A 26,137-nucleotide genomic window follows, 5' to 3' on the forward strand; every position below is an offset into this window, starting at 1 on the left:
GTGTAATCCCATAAAAGCCCCTTATCCAGCCAAGATTTAGCAACATTGAGCGCTGCGGTAATCCGTTTAAATCTTTTAAGCCACCGCTATGAAATAAACGTTTCAAGGAGGACACTCTATACCACAATACTTCACGTTATGTTACCAAATGTTTACCTTATAATGAAATTAAAATTCAAAACAGTATTTTAACAATGTGAAAGAACGTTGAAAGAAATAGCAATTAGCCAGTTTGGGGAAAATTAGCACGGTCATTACGAGCGACGTACTTGCACAATTTTGGTTATGTTGCTTCTAGATACTTATGTTGCTTCTAAAAGGATAAATATTGAGACTCGTTTTAACATTAATTTCACCCTCGCCACAGGGAGGGAGATCCACCAAATTGTAAGCGAAAAACTTCTTCTCTGAATCTTCTTCTCTGCTTAGTTATATATCTTTTTATATTTCTCCCCAATTTTCCAAACCATGCCCGCTATTTTGGTGCAGTCTTTAACACGGTTTTCATAAATTCAGACATATATTGGCACCGAATTATCCGAAATGATCAGGGAATGCCTTAGTTTAACTCCAGATGCTTCAGAAAGACATAAATTAGACACGCTCATTTTTTCGGCCTTTCTGGGTCATCCAGTTGAACTATATGTCTGGATTTATGAAAACAGTATTAAAGACTGAATCAAGTGTTTTTTTATTTATTTATTTATTTATTTATTTATTTATTATTTATTTATTTATTTATTTCTGCTTTCGCTATGACAGCAGCTTGCAAATCTTACCTAGTATGAAATTTACAGACCTTCTTGCTGCATGTTTCATTTATTTATCTATGTTTTTATTTATTTAATTATCACCCCCCCCCCCTCCCCTCCTCCCCTTTTCATTTGGTGTTAAGTTTAGTCCAGGCTACACTCGTCTGAATTTCAGTTCGCGCGGTGACTCTGACAAGGAGCCGACCGAATGAGCGTTCTATAACTGCTGTCTAAAGGAAGTCTGCCCGAGGACATCATTAAGTCCAATGAAGGTGCAAGTCTAACGATTTGTTAGCAAGCGTCGTCCATTATCGTACATTAAAGGGTCTTGAGATGTGTAGACGGGTCGACATTTAGCCCCGTAATAGTAGGCCGTTTACACTGCGGCGATAATGTTGTGATTGCTTCAGACAGCAAAGAGCTTAAGCCACATCAATTTAGGGCTCAGACGTGCAATGGACTAGGCAATTGTGCAATTCGTCTTTCAATGAAAAGAGGGTAAATTTAGTCTTCCTGGCCTTAAACGTCATACAGGAGAGTTATTTCCTTTATTTGAACAACTATAAGCCTTGTGGAAGGCTAGCTCTAGGACAGAATTGTATCAAGATTATCACTAACAAGTCAAATTCTGTGGCTATGTTTTTGCGAATCCAGACGGATTTATATATTGGGTCTGCTCGACAATTTGGCGGGCCTCTTATGCCGATGACAACCCTTATGAGTAGTTTTCCTTTACCGGAAATTTAACTCGTTCCCTTCAGTGGGTTTATACTGTATTATGATAATATACTGTTCCACAGCGTGGCATACGAGTAAAATTTGCAAATCGAGAAGATAGACGAAAGGGAAGTTTATGCATAACCCAGGTCCACTGCTCTATCTTTAGCACCTCACATGTTCGTATTTTTATGTCTAAAATCTATTCTGTCTTGCAGTGAATGGCAACTATAGCGAATGGTCTAAATTCACCCCTTGTTCAGTATCTTGCGGTAGTGGCACGATGAAGCGCATCAGAAACTGTACCAGTCCCTCACCAAAAAATCGCGGTCGAAGTTGTTCCACTCTTGGAGCTGGGGAAGAAACAAAATCGTGTTTTCTAACGGAGTGTCCCACACATGGAAATTATTCAGAATGGTCAGTTTTTAGCAACTGTAGCAAGACCTGCGGCAATGGAATCAAAACAAGGACCCGAAATTGTTCCAATCCCAAACCTAAACACGGAGGTAGAGATTGTTCAAATTTGGGATTAGGACTCGAAGTAAAAGATTGCAATACACAACCATGTCCCATAAACGGAGGCTACAGCAAGTGGACGGAATTTTCTCAATGTACGGTCTCTTGTGGGAGTGGAACGAGGCAAAGAAATCGAAGTTGTTCCAATCCTCAACCCAGGCATGGTGGAAGAAATTGTTCACATTTGGGATCAAGTATAGAAATTGAGATTTGTAACACGAATCTTTGCCCCATACACGGTGGCTTTAGTGAATGGACTATATTTAGTAAATGTACCAAATCGTGCGGAAATGGCACACAGCAGAGAGCTAGAAATTGTTCTAATCCTGAACCGAAGCTCGGTGGAAGAGATTGCTCGAGTTTGGGACCACATACAGAGACGCGTAAATGTAATACTCACCATTGTCCGATAAATGGCGGTTACACGCAGTGGACGCGATTTAGCCATTGCTCAAGAACGTGTGGAATAGGAATAAAGAAAAGACTGCGTTTTTGTTCTAATCCAAAACCCAAATACGGGGGTAGCAATTGTACAAATCTTGGGGCCCCTGAAGATGTAAAGAATTGTGTTTTGCGTCGGTGGTGCCCTGTGCACGGCGGATTCACCGAGTGGTCGAAATTTAGTGAATGCTCTAGATCATGCGGAGTTGGTATTAAAAACAGAACAAGATATTGCACTAATCCAGTTCCCATGCATGGTGGAAAAGATTGCACAGGAATAGCGATTGAGATTAAAGTTTGTAACTGGGACCCGTGTCCTGTAGACGGGAATTATTCTCCCTGGTCAAAGTTTAGTACTTGTACTAGAACGTGTGCTAACGGCACGATGACAAGGACGCGAAATTGCTCCGATCCTGCTCCGCAATTTAACGGGAAGAATTGTTCGTTCCTCGGACCACCAATCGAAATTAGAAAGTGCAACACTTTCCCTTGTCCAATTGATGGGAACTACTCATCGTGGTCCAATTTCAGTGTTTGTAGCAAAAGCTGTGGCAATGGCACCATGGAAAGAAGTAGAAATTGTTCAAGTCCTACGCCAAGACATGGCGGAAAAAATTGCTCACTTTTTGGGCCTGCAAAAGAAGTTAGAGATTGTAACTTATTTCCTTGTCCAGTCCATGGCAATTTTTCTTCTTGGTCAATATTCACTGTCTGTAGCAAGAGTTGTGGAAATGGGACAAAAACAAGGTCTAGAAATTGTTCAAATCCTACTCCAGAACATGGAGGCAAAAACTGTTCTTTAATAGGGCCCTTAATAGAAGTGCGTAATTGTAATGTGTTTTCATGTCCAATTCATGGAAACTACTCGTCTTGGTCAAACTTTAGTGCTTGTAGCGAAAGCTGTGGAAATGGTACAATGACGCGATACAGGAATTGTACTGAACCTGAACCACAGTACAATGGAAACAACTGCTCTTCATTTGGACCTTCAATAGACGTCCGGTCGTGTAACGTTTTTCCTTGTCCTGTTGACGGTGGGTATTCATCGTGGGGAAATTTTACAGAATGTACGTTATCATGTGGCATTGGTACTATGTTCAGAACTAGAAACTGCTCGAATCCTGTGCCTCAGTTGGGGGGTAAGAATTGCTCTAAAATAGGACCAGCGATGGAGGTAAAAACGTGCAATGAGCGTCCTTGTCCAATAGATGGTGGTTATTCATCATGGTCTGAGTTTAGCCAATGTTCCAAGAGTTGTGGTAATGGCACTGCTCGGAGAACGAGACAGTGTTCTAATCCTGTGCCTCAGTTTGGAGGTCAAAACTGCTCCAAGTTCGGCTCGGATATCGATTTGCAACAGTGCCACTTGAGGCCATGTCCTATTGATGGAGGTTACGGTGAGTGGTCTAACTACACTGAATGTACACAATCGTGTAATGGGGGTACACAAAAAAGATCTCGGCAATGTAACGAGCCTGCTCCGAAACATGGTGGCCGAAATTGCTCGAGTCTTGGTCCCGAAACTGACCAGCAACCGTGTAACACCTTCCCGTGCCCCATTCATGGTGGATACAGCGAGTGGACTGGTTTCGAGTCTTGCACGCGTACCTGTGGGGGAGGCATGCTGATTAGACGACGAAATTGTACCAATCCCCCTCCTGCCCACGGTGGACGGGATTGCATCAGTCTGGGTCCAAGTACGGAGTCCATCGCATGCAATACTCAAAAATGCCCAGGTTAGTTGTATGACTCTTTAGTAATATCAGGTTGTTTAAGTTGATCAAACAACAACTTTGCTGAACAAAAGGTTTAGAGAATTAGTCCAATTGCTCTGAATATGTACCATACATATCTATTTTATTTTAGCCATTTTCTACACTGACAAAGTAAACCGTAAGAGAGAAATTTTCCTCTTTATTTTCGGACTTCAACATCACGTGTCATGTCTTTGCTAGTACATAACCTTGTAGAACTAATTTGTAAATCACAGAACGTCGCAAATAAAGTCTGTAGATGAGTAATGTCAGTGCGTGGTATACGATTAGAAGAGAACTGAGCTAGTACTTTCAGAAACCGTCCGTAGCTTTGTGTTAGTATCCTTTTTGCATTTTTGAATTAGTTGATCTTTACTTTCTTTAATGTATCGGGCGTTTTAGAAAAGAAAACGTATTCGATCATAAAGTCAAACAAGGCCATTCCAGAACTAATGAAAATCAAATTCTTGATTCTACAGATATTGTGTTCAAAGTAGCAGTAAATCTTACGTCAGAGAAGTGGGATAAGAGTCTGGCAACTGGAAAGAGCAATCGAAAGAGGGACCTCCTGATCCTGAAAATTCAGTCTGCGGTGAGCAAGAGGATTATGTTAGGCTACATGTATGTCCTTGAAAATGTTTCACGTTATGTCTCGCCTTTTCAAATTAATACAGGGAATGCTGACAATCTTTTAACACCTACAAGGCCCACGTTTGATGCGAAAGTCTCTTGCCGAACACCGAGAAAGTTTTATATCCACTGTGCGTACTTTTTAGCCAATTATTTTACATCAGATTCGCGCTGTTATTGCACCATGTTTAAAACAGTCAGAAACCTATATAAATCTGTTATAACACCCGACATAGTTCGGAAATCAAACTCAATCGAACTCAACCCGTGGATTGAATTAGATTCTGGTGGGCAGTCGAACGAAATCGAACACCGAACTTTGTGTGACTTTGATTTCCGAATCAATCGAATAAATCGAATAAATCGAATAAATCGACCCCAGTCGAACTCAATCCATAACATTATGTTCGATTAAATTCGGCCACCGAACTCAGTCGAACACAATCCAATGGATTACGTGCGATTGTGCCAGTTCGGTGAATAAACTCACTTCAACAAAGATCGTGTTATTTGGTCTCACAAAAACGAAAAGCACATCTTCCACCGACTTAACCCGAGCCACGAAAAACGTGTTATTGATTTTTAACACTGGTTTTACAAAAGTCTAGAGTTCTCGGAAATGAAACGTTTGATCGAGTTCCATTGCTTATTTATTTTTGAGTGAGTTCAATTGAGTTCGATTGACTATGCCGGGATAAGGTTATTCTGGGATTAATTAGCCAATCATAAAAGGACAGCAAACAGTTTCTTTCTTTGCTAGGTTGGAGATATCATGGGTGAGAATGCGGTGTCCGCTGTCGGGAATTTTTCCTTTAGGTAAGGAGTAAAGTAATTTTTTTCGTTTTAAGGATTAGGGCGAAGTCAGTGAGGTTTGGCATTTTTTGTTAAAATGTGTTATCGTGAAAAATTGTTTCTTCGGAGGCAGGTCAAACTTAGCTGGTTTCCATTCGGGCCCCTAATCCTGATCAAATTTGAATTTAGAGTTGTTGATTTTTGCGAAAGGAGGAAAACCGGATAACTCGGAGAAAAACCCGTGGAGCAAGGCGAGAACCATCAACAAACTCATGGCACCGGGCCGGAATCGAACCCGGGCCACATTGACGGAGAGCGCTCTCACCACTGCGCCATCCCTGCTCTCCAAAATGGCACATTTACCACGTTTCATCAAGTTCCTCCTTTTCATCTCAATTTTCTTATCTCTTCAAGGCAGGGAAGCGTCATTGCCGATTTCTCCGTCATTCTTCTTCACCGTTATTATCATGGAATCACTCGACTTCAAGATGCCATCAACATGGAAGGCAAAATAGAAGAGACACTTCCAGTTTCACTTATAAATTTCACCTCAACAGATGGTAAGCCCTATTTTCTCTCAGTTATCGGCTGGTTATTTCCTCAAGACAATAGCCCATTTCCGAGTTGCTTTCAGCCTCTCTGTCAAAGCCAGGCCTGGTGCACAACCATTCATATGAAAATGAGTTTGATTTGCGTGCGAATGAAATCTCCTTTTCATACGAAAGGATGGGCACTAAGACTCGCTTTGAGAAAGAGGCTAAAGGTATTTCGGAAATGGCCTATTAGATGAGGAACAGACATTTTGTTCAGGTTAACCTGTTGAGAGTGATTCATCGTTTTTTTTTTTCTTTTTTAATCCGCGAGTGAATCTTTGCTATTTATTTGTTTTTTGTTGAAAGTTTCTCGCTCTCACAATGGATCGTTGCTTTAATCGATTGCGGGGACAGAGCTTCCGTTTACTTCTAGCCGTCTAAACGAGTCTATGCAAAGAAAAAGAGCACAAATAGACACATCTGGCACTTAATTAATTCGGTTAAAAGACGCTATATAGCTGACATGGCCAGTCCCATGAAAATGATATAAGAACATCTGTAGTTGTATGAAGATAATGAGACGAGCAGTAAAACCCCAATCCCGAAAGAAAATCTGAACATCACGTCTTGACGGTGAAATCCTTTACGTTTTACAATGCAAAATAAAACAATCATGCTTGACAGTTGAGTATATTCAGCGCATATTCAAACTAAAACATGTCAGTGACTACCTACGGAATAGACTTTCAATATTAAGAACATCATATTGCATCAGCAAAATCGATAGGTTGGTTTTTTAAGTCTATGTGATGGAAAATTACAGCGTTTGACATTTTTTGAGGGGGCGTGAGGCTAAGTGTCGGTTTCTGTGCATGTTTTTAACTCTTTCAAGTCGATGCTATATTCACGCATCAGACCGCTCTTTCTTTGAGTATACCGGTGCTATAAACCCACGCGGGATGTCGGGAGAACACGAAAATAGCTTGTAAATCACTCGCCTAACGACTTGCGATTGTTTTAAATAAAAACTACTGCTTGAAGGCTTGATGGGAAACAAATTCATTTATCGTGTTATGCACTGAGCTTAATTAAACAAAACTATAAGCTCAATGTTAGCTCTACAGAAATGTACAAGTGAATATATAAAAGATCATATATTTGAACGGCGGCGAAAGATATGAAGACATGATTGATCAATCATGTCTTCATATCTGGCTACCCGCGCTCTAGTTGGTCAATCAAGAACTGCCAAGCCTCAGGACCAGATACTGCAAGCTCGCCGGCTTGTTACAATTCTGGTTTCACCTATAACCAAAATATAATGCAGGAAAATCAAATCCCTTAAAGTCTTATCGATGCCAAATAATCATCGTAGTCTATCTTTCGAGGGGACATTTCTTCAAATTATTGATGCGTTTCTAGTTCGTCACCACGGCCAATTTTTGGCGTGATGATCTCAATGTCATCTTCACTTCTGTTGTAGCCGAAGACTTAATGAGTTCCATACATCATATCCAACGGCTCAGTTCCGCTTTCTCTGGTCCTTAACGCTGTAGGTTCTTTTTTCTGTCATGATCATTTGAGTTTGAGCAGTCATTTGAGCAGTGTTAGTCCTTTTCCAAGTCAACTAAATTAGCGCCAATTGCCAGGACTGCATGACTATCATTTTCAGAGGTTTTATCGTGTACAGGATTTTCCCCTTCCCATGATTGTTGTACCTGTGTCTTTTTGGATGTGCTGTTGGATGTATTTGAAGAAACGGGCATTTTTTGTGTGGTGGTAGTGTTGTCGTCATCGAAATTAGCGCCATGAGGACTGATGATCTCTGGATTGTGTTTGTCGTTCGGATGGGCTTCATTTTCCTTCTCGGAATTCTTTTCCTGTCCCTCGCCTTCTTGTGCATTCTGCTGTCCCACAGCACCGCTTCCTGTGTGCTTCACAACAGAACAGACCACAGGCGAGGCTTCTTTATTTGTTAAATCAAGAAGTTTCAAATCCTTATCGAACCACGAGTTTCAAGAGTTATATCGATAAAGTATGTGCAGTTAAGATTGTTTCTGCTCTATAACAGCTAAACTCACTGACTTGAAAATGGTGCTTTACTAAGATAGAAAAAAAAACCCAATGAGATGGTAACAAACCATAAAGGAACAAGGATGGTCAAGGATGGAGAAGATTAACATGGATTTCAAACGGTGATTTTGAAGATCAGATTCTAGCAAAACTTGTTATTTTAGTACAATTGTAACACTGCTGTTGTTAACAATGGTCTCCGTCCAGCCATATTTACTGCAGACAAATGGCTCGTTTCCATTGCGTTCGTCTGAGTCACAGGGGATGTTTAATTTGGGTCAGATCTGTCAAAATTTCGAGGCAAAAATTTAAAAGCCAGCTTAACGTCATCAACCCGTGCAGCTGTTTTCTAATAAAGCAGGCTGTTTCAGCCAATCAAAGCGCGCGTCATATGGAAACTTTATTTTACATCGTTATATCAACGCAATTCCCTCAATAGTGCGTTTTAACATACGGGAACCTTGTCCAAAATGAAAAGGAAAATTCTGATTGGTTCCCTGAGCTAACGAATTATGCAATGCAAGCGCTAAGATAAAACCCTTGCTATTTATTTTGACATTTCTTTTCTTCAAAATATTGCACTAAGGGGAAGTGTTTTTAAGTACAAATCTTTAGCATACATACATACATACATACATACATACATACATACATACATACATACATACATACATACATACATACATACATACATACAACCTTTATTTATGCACGATAAAAGACGTCAAAGCTAATAAGCTTGTGGGGTCGTGTACTAATAAGATACATAAAATTTGAGTTAAACTTTCACAGCAGCAACCTAAAAGAAAAAGGAAATAAAAAAGAATACACAACTTTTCAGCGTGCGTTTGCCGAGATGGGGATGCATTAATTGATAAACAGAGTTTTAAAGCAGCCATTATGAGAGATACTTTATCGGAAGACAAGCGCAATGTCAACGTAGTGTCCAATTTTTTTTTGGAGGGAACGAAATCAAAACTGCTACTTCAAACCATGAATGTAATGATATTCTAGACACCCATATTTCAGCGTAAAATTATCGAACGTCCAATTCGGAAGACCCCATATATTACTTGCAAACAATTAGGGACGCTTTTAATTGCAGACAAAAAGTGTGTCCGAAAAAAAGCGTCCGAAATTTTTAACTGTCCGAAATATTTACAGTACAGTAAAAAAAACTTTGAAGTAGCTCCAAAGCTCTTTGTTTTCCTTTATGCCGCGCCTTATAAAAAGAACTCCAGTTGACGCACTGCTTGACACGCCGCTTGACATGTGCATACGCAACGGTTTGATAGAATTTGGGTGATTTTCTCGTCGGTGTATTGGTAAAACCTTGAGGCTGCAGTAAAACTATCATTTCCGCAGATTTTGTCTCAGCCTAATTGGCGTTTTGTAGGCGTACTTTACTTAAGTTATGTTTCAACAAAGTGTAGGAAATTGTTGTCGGAAATTTATCCGAAATGAGATAAAAAGAAAAAGAAAAAATAGAAAAAATAGAACGTCGAAATTTTAACGTCAAAATTTTTTGCAAGTAATGTATACCGCATACCCTAAACCCCTGGTAAACACTGCTTAGTAGTTAACCGGCGTAAAACCTTTGCCATGGAAAATAAAAGATTGCGTGTTATGTCGGAACATAGTATCTGAACCTGAGGTTTGTCAATTCTATTGACCAAACGGAGCGCGCGTAATATCTTAGTTATTTTAAGATATAGAAATAGTGCATTAAATGGACATTTAATCAGTCAAATTATAAATATGGTTTGATAACATAGCTGATGATTGTTCAACTTTTACATTGCTGAAAGCTGCCATTTACGGTTATCAGAAGTTATCGAAAGTTAAGAGAGTTGCTCTGTCGTTGATTATACTTTCTTTGTTTTGATTTATTTTCAAGAAATTTACATGTGCTCTATTTTGAAGCAGGTAGTTAGGTAAAAACAATTATTTCGAATTATCTTTGTGCACTTGTTAATCTTTGATGAATCTAAGACCGAAGGAGATTGTCATCTCCGACTGCAATTCGTTTTACTAACGGCAAACGTGCTGTATTAACGGTGAAGGCCCGCTTGAAATATGATGAAACTTCATGAATTTCGCAGGGTTGAGACACGAAGCGTCTGAAGTACTCAGTCGAAAATAGCGATAATCAGTTGTTTGTGACAGCGAAAGGCTTTTCAACTATATATCCACGATTTCAAATGTAACAATCACACTTGAGCGTTTTTTTGTGCGTCCATTTTAAATTACGTAAAGAGCGGCTTCAAACACTCACGGATACTAGCATTTTTCTACTGACACTCTGAACTACATCCTTGCCGCCGACAATTAAATAAGCAAGTTTACGCAAGTACGGACATCGTCTGTTTGTTGAATCGCTTAAAAAAATATTTTGGATATCTGGTATTTCCTCTCGGTAAATCGCTTTTAAGTAATTTTGCTGCCATTGTTCTTCCATAATACTCATCAATCATACATTTATTTTCTACATTACTTACACGCAAATGTTTCTGTGAATTGACCAGAGTTCTTAAGTAAAATATACGTTCAAAACCGGTCAATCGTACTATTTTATAGAGCAACTCCAATTGCCGCAATTATGTGATAAAAAGGTCACTGCTCACTGGCTTGTCAAAATCCTAGTTTCGTCTATCCCAAGAGTATACTTTAGCAAAATCCAAAGTCTGCCAAATAATCATCGCAATCTGTTTCGAAGGGACATTCCTTTAAATTCTTGCTGCGTTTCTAGTCTGCTAGCGCGGCCAATTTTTTTGTGAGATGCTTTCAATCTCATCTTCACTTCTGTTCTAGCCGAATACTTTATCGATCAGTTCTACAGATCACGTTCAACGGTTTATCTCCGCTTTCTCTGATCCTACATCAGGCTGCAGGTTCTTCTTTCTGTCATGTTCGTTTGAGTTTTCACTCCGAGCGGTGTCAGTCCTTTTCCAAGTCAGCAAGAATAGGGCCAATTACCAGGACTGCAGGATTATCATCTCAAGTGTTATTTTTTTCGTGTGCAGGATTTTCCCCTCCCCATGCAAGTTGTACCTGTCTCTTCTTGGATGTACTGTTGGATGCATTTGAAGAAACGAGCATGTCTCGTGTAGCGGTAGTGTTTTTGTCATCGAAATTAACGCCATGAGGACTGATGATCTGAGGATTATCTTCATGGTTGTCGTTCGGGTGGGCTTCATTTTCATTCTCGGAATTCCGTTCTTGCCCCTCGCCTTGTTGTCCATTTTCCTGTCCCACAGCATTGCGTCGCGATGCAAAGAGTCTCCGATGGAATTCTTCCGCTTCCTGTAAATTTTTCCTTAAAAACAACTCAACAAATGCAACTCGAAATTGCCTCTTCTTTATGGTGTAAATGACCGGGTTAAGAAATGAATTGATCAACACCGCCACCAGACTAAGATGACGAACTAATGTTTTAACATCCGATGAAAATTTTTCACTGAAAATAATCCATATAACAAATATGAAACTCAACGGAAAAAAGAAACACAAAAAAATTGTCACTAGTATCATCGTAGTGAGTTTTAAGGCTTTCTTCTCCAGTAAAAGTTTTGCTCTGGCCTCAGCGGAAACTTGCTGTGAAAGAATTTGCTTTTCATGACGCCGGGCTTCCTTATAAACGAGAATTTGAAATACAATGATTGAAGTAATGGCTGTTAGTAAGAGAGAAAATGCTATGAACCGTGAATACAATGCAATGAGGAGGTATAAGGCGGCTGCAATCCAGGCCAGAGCAGAGCAAAACATGACGCGAACTTTAGTGATGACAGAAGCGTGAGTGAAGGTGTGTTTAATGGCAAAATATCGCTCTCCGTTGATTAGAACCAAGTGAAACAACGACGCCCAGCAGGAAATTACGAGGTGGACAGTAAATGCCAAATCAATGTCACAGAATTCGTGAAAATCTTTACCTTGTAGAAGGAAAATTGTAATTGCTATGTGAAGAGGTTGTGCAACAAGCCCAACTATCAGATCGGTAAGCGCCAAACAAGCCAACAGAATATTAGGATGCGTTTGAAGTCGTCGTCTGGTTTTCACGGCAACCATAACCAAAGCGTTCAATAAAATGGTAAAAGGACAAACGGCCAACTCCAGGACAGCAGCTGCGACAAGCAAGCAGTAAGATAATTTGGTAGTACGATATCGCAAAGGAACCGATTTGAAAAGCAAGTTTCTACAATCATTTTCACTCCCGATCGATGAATACTGTTCAGAGAGATTCATGCTAGTTTTTTTTTTTTTTTTAACAAACCGCGAGTGAAAATCTGCTGTTAGTTTGTTTCTTGCAGAAAGTGTCCCGTTCTGACAATATATCGTTGCGTCGCACACTTGCATCGGAACAGCTATATATAGACGGTTTGATAGAAGAGCGTTTTGTTTAGAAGAATAGCTCATATTTACGACTATCAGAAGATTCTCGCCATCGAAAATTATTGAAATTTTTACGAGGCTTTGCTGTGATTGGTTATCAAAAATCATTTTTCCATTCTCTCGTCCAGTGAGTGATAATTTTGTGAACAATTTTCCGTTTACATCTGATCTTGTAAGACAATACACTAGTTTTTCCAGAGAGATACGCGAAAGAAGCACTTGGCTTTTACACATTTTTCCCAAGTTGAGTACACGCCTTAGAGCGTATCATCGATACCACAAAGTGAATTTTATCGACGAGGTCAGTCGCCTGAAAATGATTCGGAGAACTTTGTTAGTTATATAACGAAGATAAGACTTATCCAAAGTCCAATCATTACTTCCTGATGGCAAAAACCTTTTCGATTTACAATTAAAATTAAGGCAATAACAAGTAATTACTTGATTTATTTAGTGTACAGTCAAACTGCAACGTTCTAATGGCTACATTTGGAGAACAAATTTATACATCGGCAGAATTCGAAATATCGGTCTCTCAAGTCTACGAGATGTTAAACCCCGCAGGATTACTTTTTGAGGGTACGGTTTCTGAACATGTTTGGAACTCTTTCAAATTGTTTGTATATAACAGGAATAATGCTTCTCAAACGTACTAATAGTTCATCAAGTTTAAACAAAGGAAATAATGACCGTGACGTTGTTTGGATATCTAATCTAAATTAGCATAGCTTTTTTCGATTTTATTTCACCTTTTTCTCTTAAGTGTTAGTTTTGATTGAGAGGGTACCTCAAACACTCAAGACAGTGTTTGACCACGTTTCCAAACACCTCGAAGTTCATCAAAAATACTCCGCTGCGCGCTCAAGTTATTTTCAACTCTCTTCTCGGCGTTTGGAAATATAGTCAAACACCGTCTTTCGTGTTTGATATATTCCATCCATTTCATATTAAATCATTCAAATTATAATTGAGGTTTGGAAGAGGAGTGGTTGATTTGGTTCTGGTGGAATACTGTTAATAGCTACTATTTTCAGCTATCGGAAGATTCTAGGAATTCCATGGGAAGGTAAATTCTGAAGAGCTGTTCTGTGATTGGTTTGTCAGAAAAGCATTGGTTTGTTATTGCTCATTGAAAATCTTCAGTGAACACGCGCACATGGAAAATCGTGAAGTCCAAAAGGTCTAACCATTTTTGCCATAGCTGCCAGTAGCTAGGCAGCTTTAAGTATTTAGCTGTTATAAAGCACAAACAATTTTAACTTCATTTACTTTATAGATATAATTCTTGAAACTTGGGGCACGATAAAGATTCGAGATTTCTTGATATCGTTATATCAGCGCAATTCTCTCAATACTGTGTTTTATCATATGGCAATCTTGTACAAGATGAACAAGGAAAATTCTGGTTGGTTCCCTGAGCGAACGAAATTTTGCCATGCGTGCCCCTTAGATAAACCGCTCACGATTTGGTTTTGACAATTTTCTCTTTAAAAAATATATATATCGCACAAAAGGGAAGTATTTTCAAGTACAAATCTTTTTTTCTCGATATTGAGCGAAAAATTAGAGTTTAGCTTTGACAAGAGCGATCTGAAAAAAAAAATACACAACTTTTGAGCGTGCGTTTACCGAGAATGAATCGTGGGAACGCACTGATTGATTGGCAGAGTTTTAAAGGAGCCATTGTGAGAGATACTTTATCGAACAACTCGGCAATTTTGACGCAGTATCCAATTTCTTTTTTGGAAGGAATAAATTCGGAACTGTTACTTCATACCATGAATTTAACAATCTTCTAGACACCCATATTTCAGCGAAAAGTTACCAAACAAATAAGTAATAAATTAAAATATTCAGAGAGAAAGCCACATCAGCCCTAATGGGTTTTCAAGGGGGACCTCTATACCTTGGCTGAATTAGAATCTGGAGATGGTGGTTTTTGTGGAGGAAGGAAAACCGGAGAGCCCGGTGAAAAACCCCTCGGAGCAAGGCGAGAACCGACAACAAACTCAACCACATATGGCACCAGGCCGAAATTGAACCCGGTTCAAATTAGTGGGAGGCAAGCGCTCTCACCACTACGCCATGATAGCATTATAAGTCGGTCGACTGCGTGAAAATTTGGTAATTTGCCGAGATCATTTTTGTTTTTTCTAACAGTTGTAAAATAGAATACACAGCAAATAAAACGAGGTTTAATTCGCTATCCAATTGTGATGATTCTGGCTAAACCATGCATAAAAACTAACTGTTCATTGTTTACCTACGGGTCAACTCTAATCTTCTCAACTTTTTGCGTTTCAAAAACAAGATCGATGCAGATTGTCGGGAAAATGTTCAGAACTCTTTCAACAAGAGCGAAGAAGCTCATTTTTAATTACGTTATGTACGTCTAATTTCCACTGTCGTGGCGCTCAAAAATGTTGACATTTTGTTTCCAAAGTTCAGCCTAAAAATTTAAACATTTCACGACGAAGCAATGCAGACAGCTGCAGACGCCTCGATTCGAAAACAAAAGCTCATTGCATTTCCGTTTTCTTGTCTGATTCGCTAATGGCTTTTCCCCAGCTAAAGCATCCCCTAAACAAAGCTGTTTGACCATCATTACCAGGTTTTAAGTTTTCTTTTAAAAACACATTTCTCTGCGCTTGATTTCTCTGTGCCATAATGAGCGAAGAAAGGTTTCAACGAAAATCTTTTTTTATATTCTGCTACCAGAAATCACAGGCGAATTAAATTATTTTCTCTCTTTTTAAGTGTTTCAAACCTTAATTATTAACAATGAAAATATTCAGTCAGGTATTTTATTAGTCAATAGATGAATAAATCAATTTTGTATGATTTTCTCACTATACTTACATTCGTAGTCCCAGTGATGGCACCAAGGAGCATCACGGCTATTAACATAAGCTCAACCGCAATTCTTTTAACATGGCTACCTATTCCCTGGTCTTTCTCAAATGGCCGCATCGTGGAATACAGAATAACTTACTTCAAAGAAGAAAATATGGACGTAGCACTAAGAAACAAAGATTCATGGCAGACTGTAATCGACGGAGAGAAACTTTCATATAATATAACTGGACTGGAGAGGTTCACAAACTATCGGTTCAGAATGGCGGGAATAAATCGCCGAGGCGTTGGTGTAGATAGTGAGCCAATCATAGCAAGGACTGACGAGGACAGTAAGTAAAACCGAGTCATGATTTGGGTGCTATCCTAGAATGCAATTATGTGAATCTTTTTCGGACAGGAGGCGCGTTGGCCTTGTAGTTGGGTTCGAACACTAGCTAGGGCCACTATGTGAGGAGCAGGGATGGCGCAGTGGTAAGGGTGCTCGCCTCCCACCAATGTGGCTCAGGGGCCCGTTTCTCGAAAGCCTCGGAAACTTTTCGGGTCCGTAGAGCCATTTTTAGTTCACCTGTAGCTAAAAACGTAGAAGTGTATAGGGCTGAAAGTTCTTGTATGAAGAGAACCTCTGTTTATATTAAGAATATGTGCATAAAACAGCTCTGAAGTAATAATGTTTGAAAATTTGCTACGGCTTTCCGGGTACGAAAACATTTCGGGACCTTCGAAAAACGGGCTCCAGGTTCGATTCCGTCCCGGTGCCATATGTGGGCTGAGTTTGTTAATAGTTCTTACCTTGCTCAGAGGGATTTTCGCAGGGTTCTTCAGTTTTCCTCTCTCCACAAAAACAAATTTCAATTCGACCAGGGTAGAGGACCTGCATGAAAACCATCTAAGGCCGATGTGGCTTCCTGTCTAAATATTGTAATTTATCCCGAGACTGAGTCCCTAAAATACATACACTCCCCGGCTGTGCAACGGCAAATCCCTGCAATGGGTTGAGTTATAATTATATGCATTTTGGTCCCGTAATAAAGGCACATACCGCGTCCCAGACAATGAAATATCAGTGTAAAGTTCTTCTGAAAAGGTTTTAATGACAATTTCACATGATTTGCGCTATTTTTCCTTATAGAGCCGAGTTCATCGCCGTCAATCGTTGAAGCCAGCAGCAATAGCAGTACAACTATCTACGTAGAATGGTCTCCAATTCCCCAGCACTTAACCCATGGCATTCTATTGGGATACCACATACACTACTCTAACCTGGATCCCGAGGGATACGGTGATGTCAGTACGGGCAGTCACCCGACAGGACCAACTAACAGCTCGACTTTGATAAAGAGTCTTCTTAAGTTCACTTCTTACAGGATTCAAGTCAGCGCGTTTACTGTAAAAGGTGATGGGCCATTGTCGGATGCTGTGATCGTCCGGACAGAAGAGGATCGTAAGGAACAGTGTTTGGTGGATATTATGTATTTATTGACTGAGTGGGAGGGCCGGACGTGAAAATATTTGACTGAGAGGTCCTTACGTTAAATGCGATGAGACAATGTCACGACTTTGACATACAGTTGAATTCCGTTACTTCGAACTCTCATGAGAAACGAGAAATATTTAACAATTATTCCGAGCGTGCGTTGATATGAAATGGTAGACAGCCAATGAAGCACGTAGCGGCGAGTTGACTGTAATCATCTCATATCCGACAAACGCGAGTGGAATAATTGTTTTATCAAAAACGCCCCCAAAATATGCAAAACTAAACTTAACTAAAATAAAAATAAAAACGCCCCAAAACATCACGCGCACGCTTAGCATATTTGTAGAGCATGCTATAATGGTTCATAGCCCATGATGGCTCTGGAATTGCATTATCCAATAATTCAGTTTTTAATAACTCGAAATAGCCGATGGTAAATGACTGGAGGGCGAATCAAAAAGAATTGGTTTTGAGTTCGGAATAACGAGGAACTCGAAATAACCGAATTTGAGTTAGCGCTGTCCAACTGTATCGATTAAACGGAGAAGCAAAACTGTTTTTTCTTCAGCGCAGACTGCAGGGTAGACTGACTAGACAACAAGGGAAACATTGCAACAATGTCACTGATGAAAATAATTAACATTTTGATTCATTGTTTTTATTAGTTCCCAGTAAACCTCCAGCAAATGTAACAGGCAACAACCTCACATCCACAAGCATAGAAGTCCGTTGGAACCTAATCTCTCCGCGCTTTACACACGGTATTATCCTTGGTTACAAAGTATCTTACCTAGCAACGGACCTCGGCAACAATCGAAAATGGAATGAATCTGTGGTTAATCAGTCCACCACGTCTGTGGTTATCTCCGATTTACGCAAGTTCACAACGTATATGGTATCTGTTGAGGGACTTACAAGTAAAGGAAGCGGAATTGAAAGCAAATGTGTGGAAATCACGACCGCTGAAGACAGTAAGATTTTGATGTTCCTTATGTGATATGATATGTGATGTTTTTAGTGTGTTTAGGTTGCATAAGGGTGATACTACTAAAATTTACCCTGAAACGAATGATGAAATTACCAGCCCCACACGATACTCGAATTTCACTTGCTTATTGACGATTTTTACAATAGACATCTACTGGTAGACTGAAAAGTTTTGTCCTTCCTTTTCTTTCTATTTCTGCTCTAGGCATCAGCAGATCTCACGTTCACTATCCAAATGTTTTCTTCAAGTACAAAAGCGTGATTTGAATTTCCATTTTCAGCAACAATGAAGATGGATACATCATCGCGAGCGCTGACTGTCGCTGACCACTGAAGAGCAAATCTTTGAATGAAGCACGGAAAGTTTCTGCTAAAGTTCATTAGCAAAATTCATCGTGGGCAAACGTTACCTTGCACAGAAGTAATATCAAACACGACATACCGAGTCTTACCACATTTCCAAACGCCCAGAAGACAGTTGAAAATTTTGGCGTACAGCGCAGTAATATTTTTGAAGAGTTTCGAGATGTTTGTAATGTGGTGAAAAACGGTTCCTCGTATTTGATACATCTTCTCAATCAAAACTAAAACTAAGGAGAAAACGGAGAAATACAACGCAGAAAATCCACACAGCGTTGCAACTTGAAGAATTATTAATGACTTTGAGAAAGCCCTTTAACAATTACGCCCACTTTGGTTCACAGAACCAGATGCTTTCCCTGAAAATTTCACTGGTTTCAACAAGAGTTCCACATCTCTGTTTGTGGAGTGGCGGCATATTCCTCGGGGACATAGAAATGGCATTCTCCAAGGCTACAGAATTACCTACTATCCAAAAAAGTCTTACCAAGCAGTCAAACATAAAACCGTTGAGAGCACCAGATCATCAACAACACTTTCCAACTTGAAGAAATACACTTGGTACGTCATTAAAGTGGCCGGATACACTAGCAAAGGACTGGGACCTCACCCTCCACAACCGCTAGAGATTAGGACCAGTGAGGATGGTAAGTCATGTGACTTGGTCTGAATACGTATGGATTATTGACCAAGTCTGAGGTCAAGATGGCTGGATATTGGTCAAGTTCTTTTTTTGCGTGTTTATGGACCGAGACGGAGTCGAGGTCCATAAACTCGCAAACAAAGAACGAACAAGCTTGGTCAATAAAGGATTTATTATATGGCTTTCGCGGAAATTTTTCTTGCTGGACACGGCGGGTAGTCCCGAGCGGGCAAGATAGCTCCATCTTGCCCGCTCGGGTAGCCAATCACAGCGCAGGATTTGATTCATCTTGCCCACTCACGGAGCTAGCCATATAATAACTTGGCTTTTTAACTCGGTACGATAAAATTGAAATCCTAAGTAGGTGTTTGGAATTTGTCTAGCATCCCGTCCAGGCTGGAGTAGAAATACTCCTGGTCGCTTCATGCTACAGAAACCGAGATAAACTCCGGCCTGATGGGCCACTGGTCTCGTATGCAGACTTTTCCTTCCATTTCAGATTACTTTGAAAGTAGTCTCTTCTTTTCCCTGTTTCGCCTTTTTTTGTTTGAAAAATGGAAAATGTTGTTTTAGTAATGACGTTCTTTGGTGGCCTCTCCATACTTTTTTTAATTTTAGGAAGCCTTAGGGACAACATTCATAAGCAGCTAGTTTATTCTCAATATTGTTTTGTTTTGGGAAATGCAAAGTCAAATGAATTTCACAGAGATTCGTATCTCCGCTTCTAGTGCCCAGTAAACCCGTGATAAGATTGAAGGCTCGGAACACAAGCCACACCAGCCTCCTGGTAGAATGGAGCGATATACCACGTGACTTTGTCCATGGAATCCTATTGGGCTTCAGAGTGCTCTTCTGGCGATCCAACGAATCACGTGAGACGTACGAGATAAGAGAAATTACCCCCGACAAAAACTCTCTCCACTTAAAAGATCTGTGGGTTTACACCAAATATAAGATACAAATTCTTGGCTTCACCGCGGCTGGAGAGGGTGCTGTTAGCAAGGAATTGGAAGTGTCAACAGATGAATTTAGTAAGTTCTATTTAGTTATATCCAGCGTAAAATCCCGAAAATTATCTCCAGGCTGACGGAGAGACAGAGATAACCTCAATTTAACCACGATTCAAAAGCAGATCACTACTGATCACCTTGTTACTCGTTTCCACTGGGCTTACGTTCAGGAGGGCAAGGATAGAACTTTGCATTGGACGAAATTTTGCGATTCAACAACAGTCATAGTTGCAATTTGAAGAGACAGCAATATGAATGTAAATGAAAACAAACTACGGTCGTTAAATGAAATTTAAAGTTTCCCAAGCTACTAAAACGACACACAACTGACGAATAAGTACAGCACAAGCTCTACAATAGCGAGCTTACTTTCTGAGAAAATAATTTATTTTTTTAAGAGTTAATCGAAGGCCACTGGCTAAAAATCTGTTTTCACAATGAGACTGAGGATAAGGGACCTTTAGATTAGCCTACGAGTAGGTTATTTTAATTTCAAATTAAATCTGTGAATTTTCCAGAGATCTCGGTGTTCATGTTTGTTTTAGGTACGTTGAGTAGTTCATGGGATGAGATGGGTATGTGAAGTGATAATGAGGAGTCTACAAACTAGGATAGAGGTTTTGTACGCAGCCATGTTGCATGGCAGGAACAAAGAAAATGTATTGCATTAGAAATAGCATTTTTTCCAATAGGAAAAAGAATCTATTGTTTTTGCCATGCAACGTGGCTGCCGTACAAAACCGCTAATGAAAAGGTATTCTCGTAGTCGATCTCGTACTGAAGCTTAAAGTACTCTGTGAGTGGAAAGTGGTATAGACTAGTTTTCCTAGGTCTTGTTTACGAAAAAGACACAAATTGAAAAGGTGATCGAGAAATAAATATGCCGAACACCTGCACCCGTGCTAAATAACGATTTTTACTTCATGGTCGTGTACATTATAAGGAAGACACTTTCTCTTTGTTTCCATAGCTCCTAGCCAATCTCCTATCAACGTTCGAGCACTGAATAAGACACACCCCACAAAGATTGTGGTCCGATGGAACCCAATCCCCGACGAATTCTACGTCCACGGTATACTGCGCGGTTACAAAGTGATTTACAAAGCCATAGCTATTGCAAACGAGCACCTCGAGGAGGAACTGGAAACGAATCAAGTGACAGTTCCAAGTTCCAATTTGTCGGCTGTTCTTGAGAATTTGAATGCATTCACAAGATATAGTATTGAAGTTCTGGCATTTACGGTGAAAGGTGATGGCGTTAAGAGTACACCGATAAAAGCAGGTAATTTTTCTCACTCTTGTTAATTTACTAATAATGAAGTTCAAAATACGAACGTGCTCGCGGTCGTGGAGGCTTTTTGGTAATTTTTTTTAATTATCAGTTTCTGGGGGAAGGGAGGGAGTGCGATTTAGATCCGCCTTTTGTGAAGGTTTTACTTATGACTCATTCCAAGAGAGGAAATTCCAATATTTCCCAAATACGAACCAAACAAGAATCAAAGTTTTCGATTCCCGTTCACCTGAGTTGAATAAAATATTTTTGATGGCTGTTTTATGACTTGGCTGATAGGTGTGGCTTCCATTTTTGGCAAACGTGGTCGACAATATTCAGCGTATTCACACAGTTTGAAGCCACAAGTTGGACTATGATTGATTGGCAGTTTCTTTTAAACAATGTTCACTTCAAAATATATATATCGTCGAGTTCACATGCGAGTGTCCATCCCAGAGATTTGGACAGAATGATTTTTTCCAGTCATTAACCAGTTTGTCAATGTGCTAAAGAGCCATCTAGTTCGCGCTCTTTTATTGTTGCTTGGGTCGAAAATGAGTGGGGTTTTTTTTTCTTTTCTTTTCCTCCAGAAACCTGCAATTGCCACAGTACTGTTTTCACCAACTGGTGGATCAACCCTCCTTACGTGGACAGACCGGACTCAAACAAAAGCGGAATTATCACACCCATCTTAAAAGAATCTGTTTATGCCTGCTGTGGAAATTGCACAGACCATGGGACCACACGGGTAGACTTCGACCACACTGCCTCGGGGCGTCCTGCAAAGAAATCAGGGCTCGTACAGTTCAAAGGAAACTTTGAAGAGAACACTGAGTTCCAATTTCCGGTGTATGGCTTTATGGATCAGATTCGTTTCTCCGACAACTATGGCTTCGTTCCTTTTGTCCAGTCACCAGGCTTAGCGCTGATCATCATCGGAGATGAAAAAGGCACCGCTGCAACTCTGCTGCTGAAATCGCTGGCGTTTTGCTTTCCGATACTGTTCCTGTCCATTGCCATGCTGTGGGTGTCTAGCTTAGCCATGTGGTTTGTGGTAAGTCCCCTGCTATTGGGCAGGTTTGACTCTCAAGTTCGTCACAAAATCAGACCTGACGCAAAACGCTTAACTTACAACTGGTTCTTTTCATTCAAACCAAACTCATTCCAACGGGAAAAAATTTGTACCAACCCTTGTTTTAGAACAAAGGCAGAAAGCAATTTTCAAACAATTACGCATTCGGTTCTCTCCATCACTCCTTGTCTTGTCGAGGCTCGGAGAGTCAAATATTTGCATGCCCCCCCCCCCCTCCCATTTCCCCCTCCTCTACCCTCTTCCTCACTGTACCCCCATGGGGCCTCCTTCACTCCACGTCCGCCTTTCTCTTTCGAGCAAGAAAGTTTCATACAGGGTTGCCACGGGTCAGGAAATGGTCAGGAAAAAATTCCTCTAGGTCAGGAGAAAGACAGGAAATTTTATTCTGAGTTAGGGAAAATTGGCATCTTAAAGAAAAGTCAAGTAAAATTGAAATTATTCCACCGTTGTTAATACCATTGAAGGCTCTAAGAGACATTACCGGTCACTGCGATTTCAACGATTTCTTTCCTTCGCGAGGAAGGTAAATTTGTTGAAAACCTATCAGTCCTCAATAAATGGGTGGAAAGAACAGCTGTAAGGGGAGGCTGAAGGGCTGCTCTACTATATTAGTGACATTTTGTATTTATTAGGTCGGCGAAATTTTATTTCTATCAGGGGAAAAAAACCGGGAATTTTTGAGAACTGATAACCGTTTCAACCATGGTTTTGGTTTAGGACAGTGAGAACATAACCGTTTTAACTTGGACATAAATTAAACTGCTTTTGTTTCCACAGGAAACAGCTTTCAACGAGCGCCATTTTCCTCGCAACATTTTGCACGGAAGCTGGGAGGCGATGTGGTGGGCTTTCGCATCCATGACTACTCTTGGGTAAGTAGGAGAACAAAACAATACTAACGAAGAACGCTGAAGGTAGCCATTCCGGGGGGGGGGGGTACTTCCCTATATTGCCTGTATAAGTATGTGAGGCCCCGAAGGTTATGATTTTTCAGTCGTTCTGATCATTAATAGGGTCTGGTTTTTGCACTCTAGTCTTGAATTGGGCATATTTTTCAGAAGAAGCAACGTTTTCATCATTATCGATAAGACCGATCAAGAAAAGCCCTTCACGATGCCTTTAACAGCGGTATTTACTAGGGAACTAAATACAAGGCAGGTCTGAAACAAGGTATTGATTTAGGGTGAGGTCATAAATAGGGTAGGGAAAATCGCAGATTTTGGTCATAAATAGGGTAAGGGTTTTGGGAAGCGACCGCACGCCCCCACCCAATTTTTCTGGGAGTACCCCCCCCCCTTCCACCTCAGGTAGCCATTATAAAGAACTTCGTGACTCTATAGTACCAAGATATACTGGTACCATCTCTCCAGGGTAGAGACAGTCACTGTGACAGTGAATTACTTTAGCCATGAACAGAACTCGGAGGTCCCGGATAAGCTAAAACTCTGACCTTTAAGAAGAACAACGATGGCTTAATAATTACACTGCTTTAAATCGGGTCACTGAACCGAAGTTTATTGTGAACGTCTTTTTTACACAATATGGTGCGGTTTAAAGTTACCTGCGTGTGTGGCCACATTTACACGTTAAATAATGAGAAATTTTTCAGTGACGGGTTTTAGTTATTGTTAGTTGTTCAATCCTATTTTCCATGGTTTCGAAAATGCTGATTCGCTTTTGCGTGTCTGAGGTACCATCAAACCTAACTTGCTAACGCATGCTGATCATTGTCTGCTGTTTCAGCGGCGCAAACCAACAAACGACCTTTTTGCGGTCAACTAATAATGCTTTCATTTTCATATTTCGTCTCCAGATACGGTGACCGGATCCCCAAAACGCCATTTGGTCGGCTGGTTTGTTTATCTTGGATCTTGTTAGGCCTGGTCATGGTCACGTGTTTTAATTCCACCATGACAACGCTGCTAACTGCGAGAATCTTGGACAAAGATGTGCCCTTATATGGAACAAAGGTGTGTTTTGGAGTTAACAATCAGAAATAAACTTCGAAAGCATAGCACTGTGAATAGAAAAACAGGATTTGCCGTATCCATACATAAGTCAGACTCGATTATCAGCCGCTGTTAGGGAAAGGAGCCCGCCCTCCTCCCCCGAATTTTGAAGGTGCAGCCAGCGAGAACTTCTTCAAAGCTTCCAGCTCTCAAGAATTACTTAGCCGATGTGTCGTTATCTTAAAAAAATACCATGTCAGCTGACGTCGGAGTGCAGGGGACGGGAAGTCTTAGGGAGGGGGAAAAGAGTGGCATTCAAAAGGTTGCAAAAATTGGGAGAAATACAGATAAGAATCACAAGGTCGCGTAATATCTTGCGTTACATCAGGTTTAGAAAGAGGAGCGAGTCAGTTAATACGGGGTTAAGAACTAAGAACCCCCTGTCTTCCCCTCCTCCTAAGTAAAATAATTTATTCCCTTCGTTTTCAGATCGCTGCCATTCAGAACTCGTCCGGATATCGTATCGCTATCAGGAAAAATGCCCGAGTCAACCCAAATGGTAAGTTTGATGACCTGGCTTGCTTAGTGCCGGCTTCCCGTCCGAGTCTTTCTGAGATAAATCTCAGTGTTATATTAGATAAAAGGGTCTGGGTGGGGGTACTATAATCTGAGTTATCAGTTTCAGTTTTCACGATTTCTCAGTTATCAATTGAAATTTCAGCCCGTTTCTTCGCTATCAGTAAATTTTGTAGACCTCGGATTTAGATATGAATTAAAAAACGCTGGATTTCTCAGCTGACAGTAAATTTTTGACCAGTTCATAGCTGACTCAGTTAAGCCCTATCCAGACCCTCGGGTAACAATTACTTTGTTTGCTCGGATTTGCCAATTAATTAGACGTCGTCTTTTTCCGACTTTAAATGTGGTTAGAGTACTGTACATACCTCTTTTTTACAGTGCGTTGGGTAACTCAGCTTTCCGTTGTTACAATGTTAAGTCAAATTAATATAATTCAAATAAAACCAAGTAATCTCTGTGGCCAAAATCACAACGGACGCAGACAAACTGTTGAACCAATCAAAACACCACGCAGCTGAAAGAAAGCGCAGGAAAACGCTAGTTCGGCCACACTCGGGAATTGCACGCTTCGGAAGATGCCAAGTTTTGAGAAATACTACTTTTCCATGTTACAGGAAAGGAATACACTAATCTGCAAGAGGTTTACGATGCGCTTACTAATCGCGAGGTCAAAGGAATGCTCATCGACGCTTTTACAGTCGGAAGCAAGAAGCACCTGTTTAACCGGCGAGACCTGAGAATCAGTAAACTACTGGACTACAAAGCTGCTTACGGGGTGGTGCTGGGGGGAGAAGCCAAGAAGCTACAGCAGTGTTTGCAGAAATACGTTAGCGAGCAACGTTCTGAGATTTCGAAGATTGTCGAGGAAAACGTTGAGACAATTGAGGTACGTCGCATTAGATTTGAGTCAATACTTCGATTTGGAGTTAAGTTCAAAGAAATTAGCAAATAGACCCGTGCGGACTCCCGAGTGAAAAGGTCGGGCATGCTCGGCGCGGCTCGAAATGCTTGTAACCCCAAAAAGATATTACTTTAAAACGGATATATATATATATTTTTTGCCATTATTATTCGGTGGAACCCGAAAAGACAAAATAATAGCGTTTCGTCCTGCACACTCTGAGTGAGACCAAAATCCTTGATTTACACCCCTATGCGAGACCACAAGCATCTCCAGCCTTTTCACATGAAAGTCGCGTTCCCGGAAAAATAGAGCATGTCTTTCAAGGCTAATCCCTTCATTTTCACGCGTTAGAAATAAGTGAACTTCAAAACATGATTAAACTCAATAGCAAGCCCATGATAAAAAATGC

At 40.4% G+C, this 26,137-nt stretch overlaps 2 protein-coding genes across 12 annotated transcripts in view; one reads left to right on the plus strand and one right to left on the minus strand.

The window, feature by feature from the left end:
• Positions 1 to 26,137, plus strand: part of LOC145469681 (uncharacterized) — a 75,706-nt gene that overhangs the window by 46,037 nt on the left and 3,532 nt on the right. For all 11 annotated transcript variants that reach the window (XM_081453443.1, XM_081453439.1, XM_081453440.1 and 8 more), the window contains 15 exons: positions 1,688 to 4,162; positions 4,660 to 4,772; positions 5,571 to 5,626; positions 6,017 to 6,162; positions 15,465 to 15,782; positions 16,583 to 16,894; positions 17,596 to 17,901; positions 18,622 to 18,924; positions 19,649 to 19,951; positions 20,901 to 21,212; positions 21,794 to 22,257; positions 23,074 to 23,168; positions 24,110 to 24,266; positions 24,735 to 24,804; positions 25,439 to 25,710. In XM_081453443.1, coding sequence (XP_081309569.1) covers positions 1,688 to 4,162; positions 4,660 to 4,772; positions 5,571 to 5,626; positions 6,017 to 6,162; positions 15,465 to 15,782; positions 16,583 to 16,894; positions 17,596 to 17,901; positions 18,622 to 18,924; positions 19,649 to 19,951; positions 20,901 to 21,212; positions 21,794 to 22,257; positions 23,074 to 23,168; positions 24,110 to 24,266; positions 24,735 to 24,804; positions 25,439 to 25,710 — 5,702 coding nt within the window. The remainder of the gene's footprint in view (positions 1 to 1,687; positions 4,163 to 4,659; positions 4,773 to 5,570; positions 5,627 to 6,016; positions 6,163 to 15,464; positions 15,783 to 16,582; positions 16,895 to 17,595; positions 17,902 to 18,621; positions 18,925 to 19,648; positions 19,952 to 20,900; positions 21,213 to 21,793; positions 22,258 to 23,073; positions 23,169 to 24,109; positions 24,267 to 24,734; positions 24,805 to 25,438; positions 25,711 to 26,137) is intronic.
• LOC145469750 (uncharacterized) lies at positions 8,862 to 15,430 on the minus strand. Its single transcript, XM_081453543.1, has one exon. It carries the CDS (start codon positions 12,829 to 12,831, stop codon positions 11,206 to 11,208), a length of 1,626 nt encoding a protein of 541 aa, XP_081309669.1. The 5' UTR covers positions 12,832 to 15,430; the 3' UTR covers positions 8,862 to 11,205.

The sequence above is a fragment of the Orbicella franksi genome, chromosome 15, assembly GCF_964199315.1.
Source record: "Orbicella franksi chromosome 15, jaOrbFran1.1, whole genome shotgun sequence".
NCBI lineage: Eukaryota > Metazoa > Cnidaria > Anthozoa > Scleractinia > Merulinidae > Orbicella > Orbicella franksi.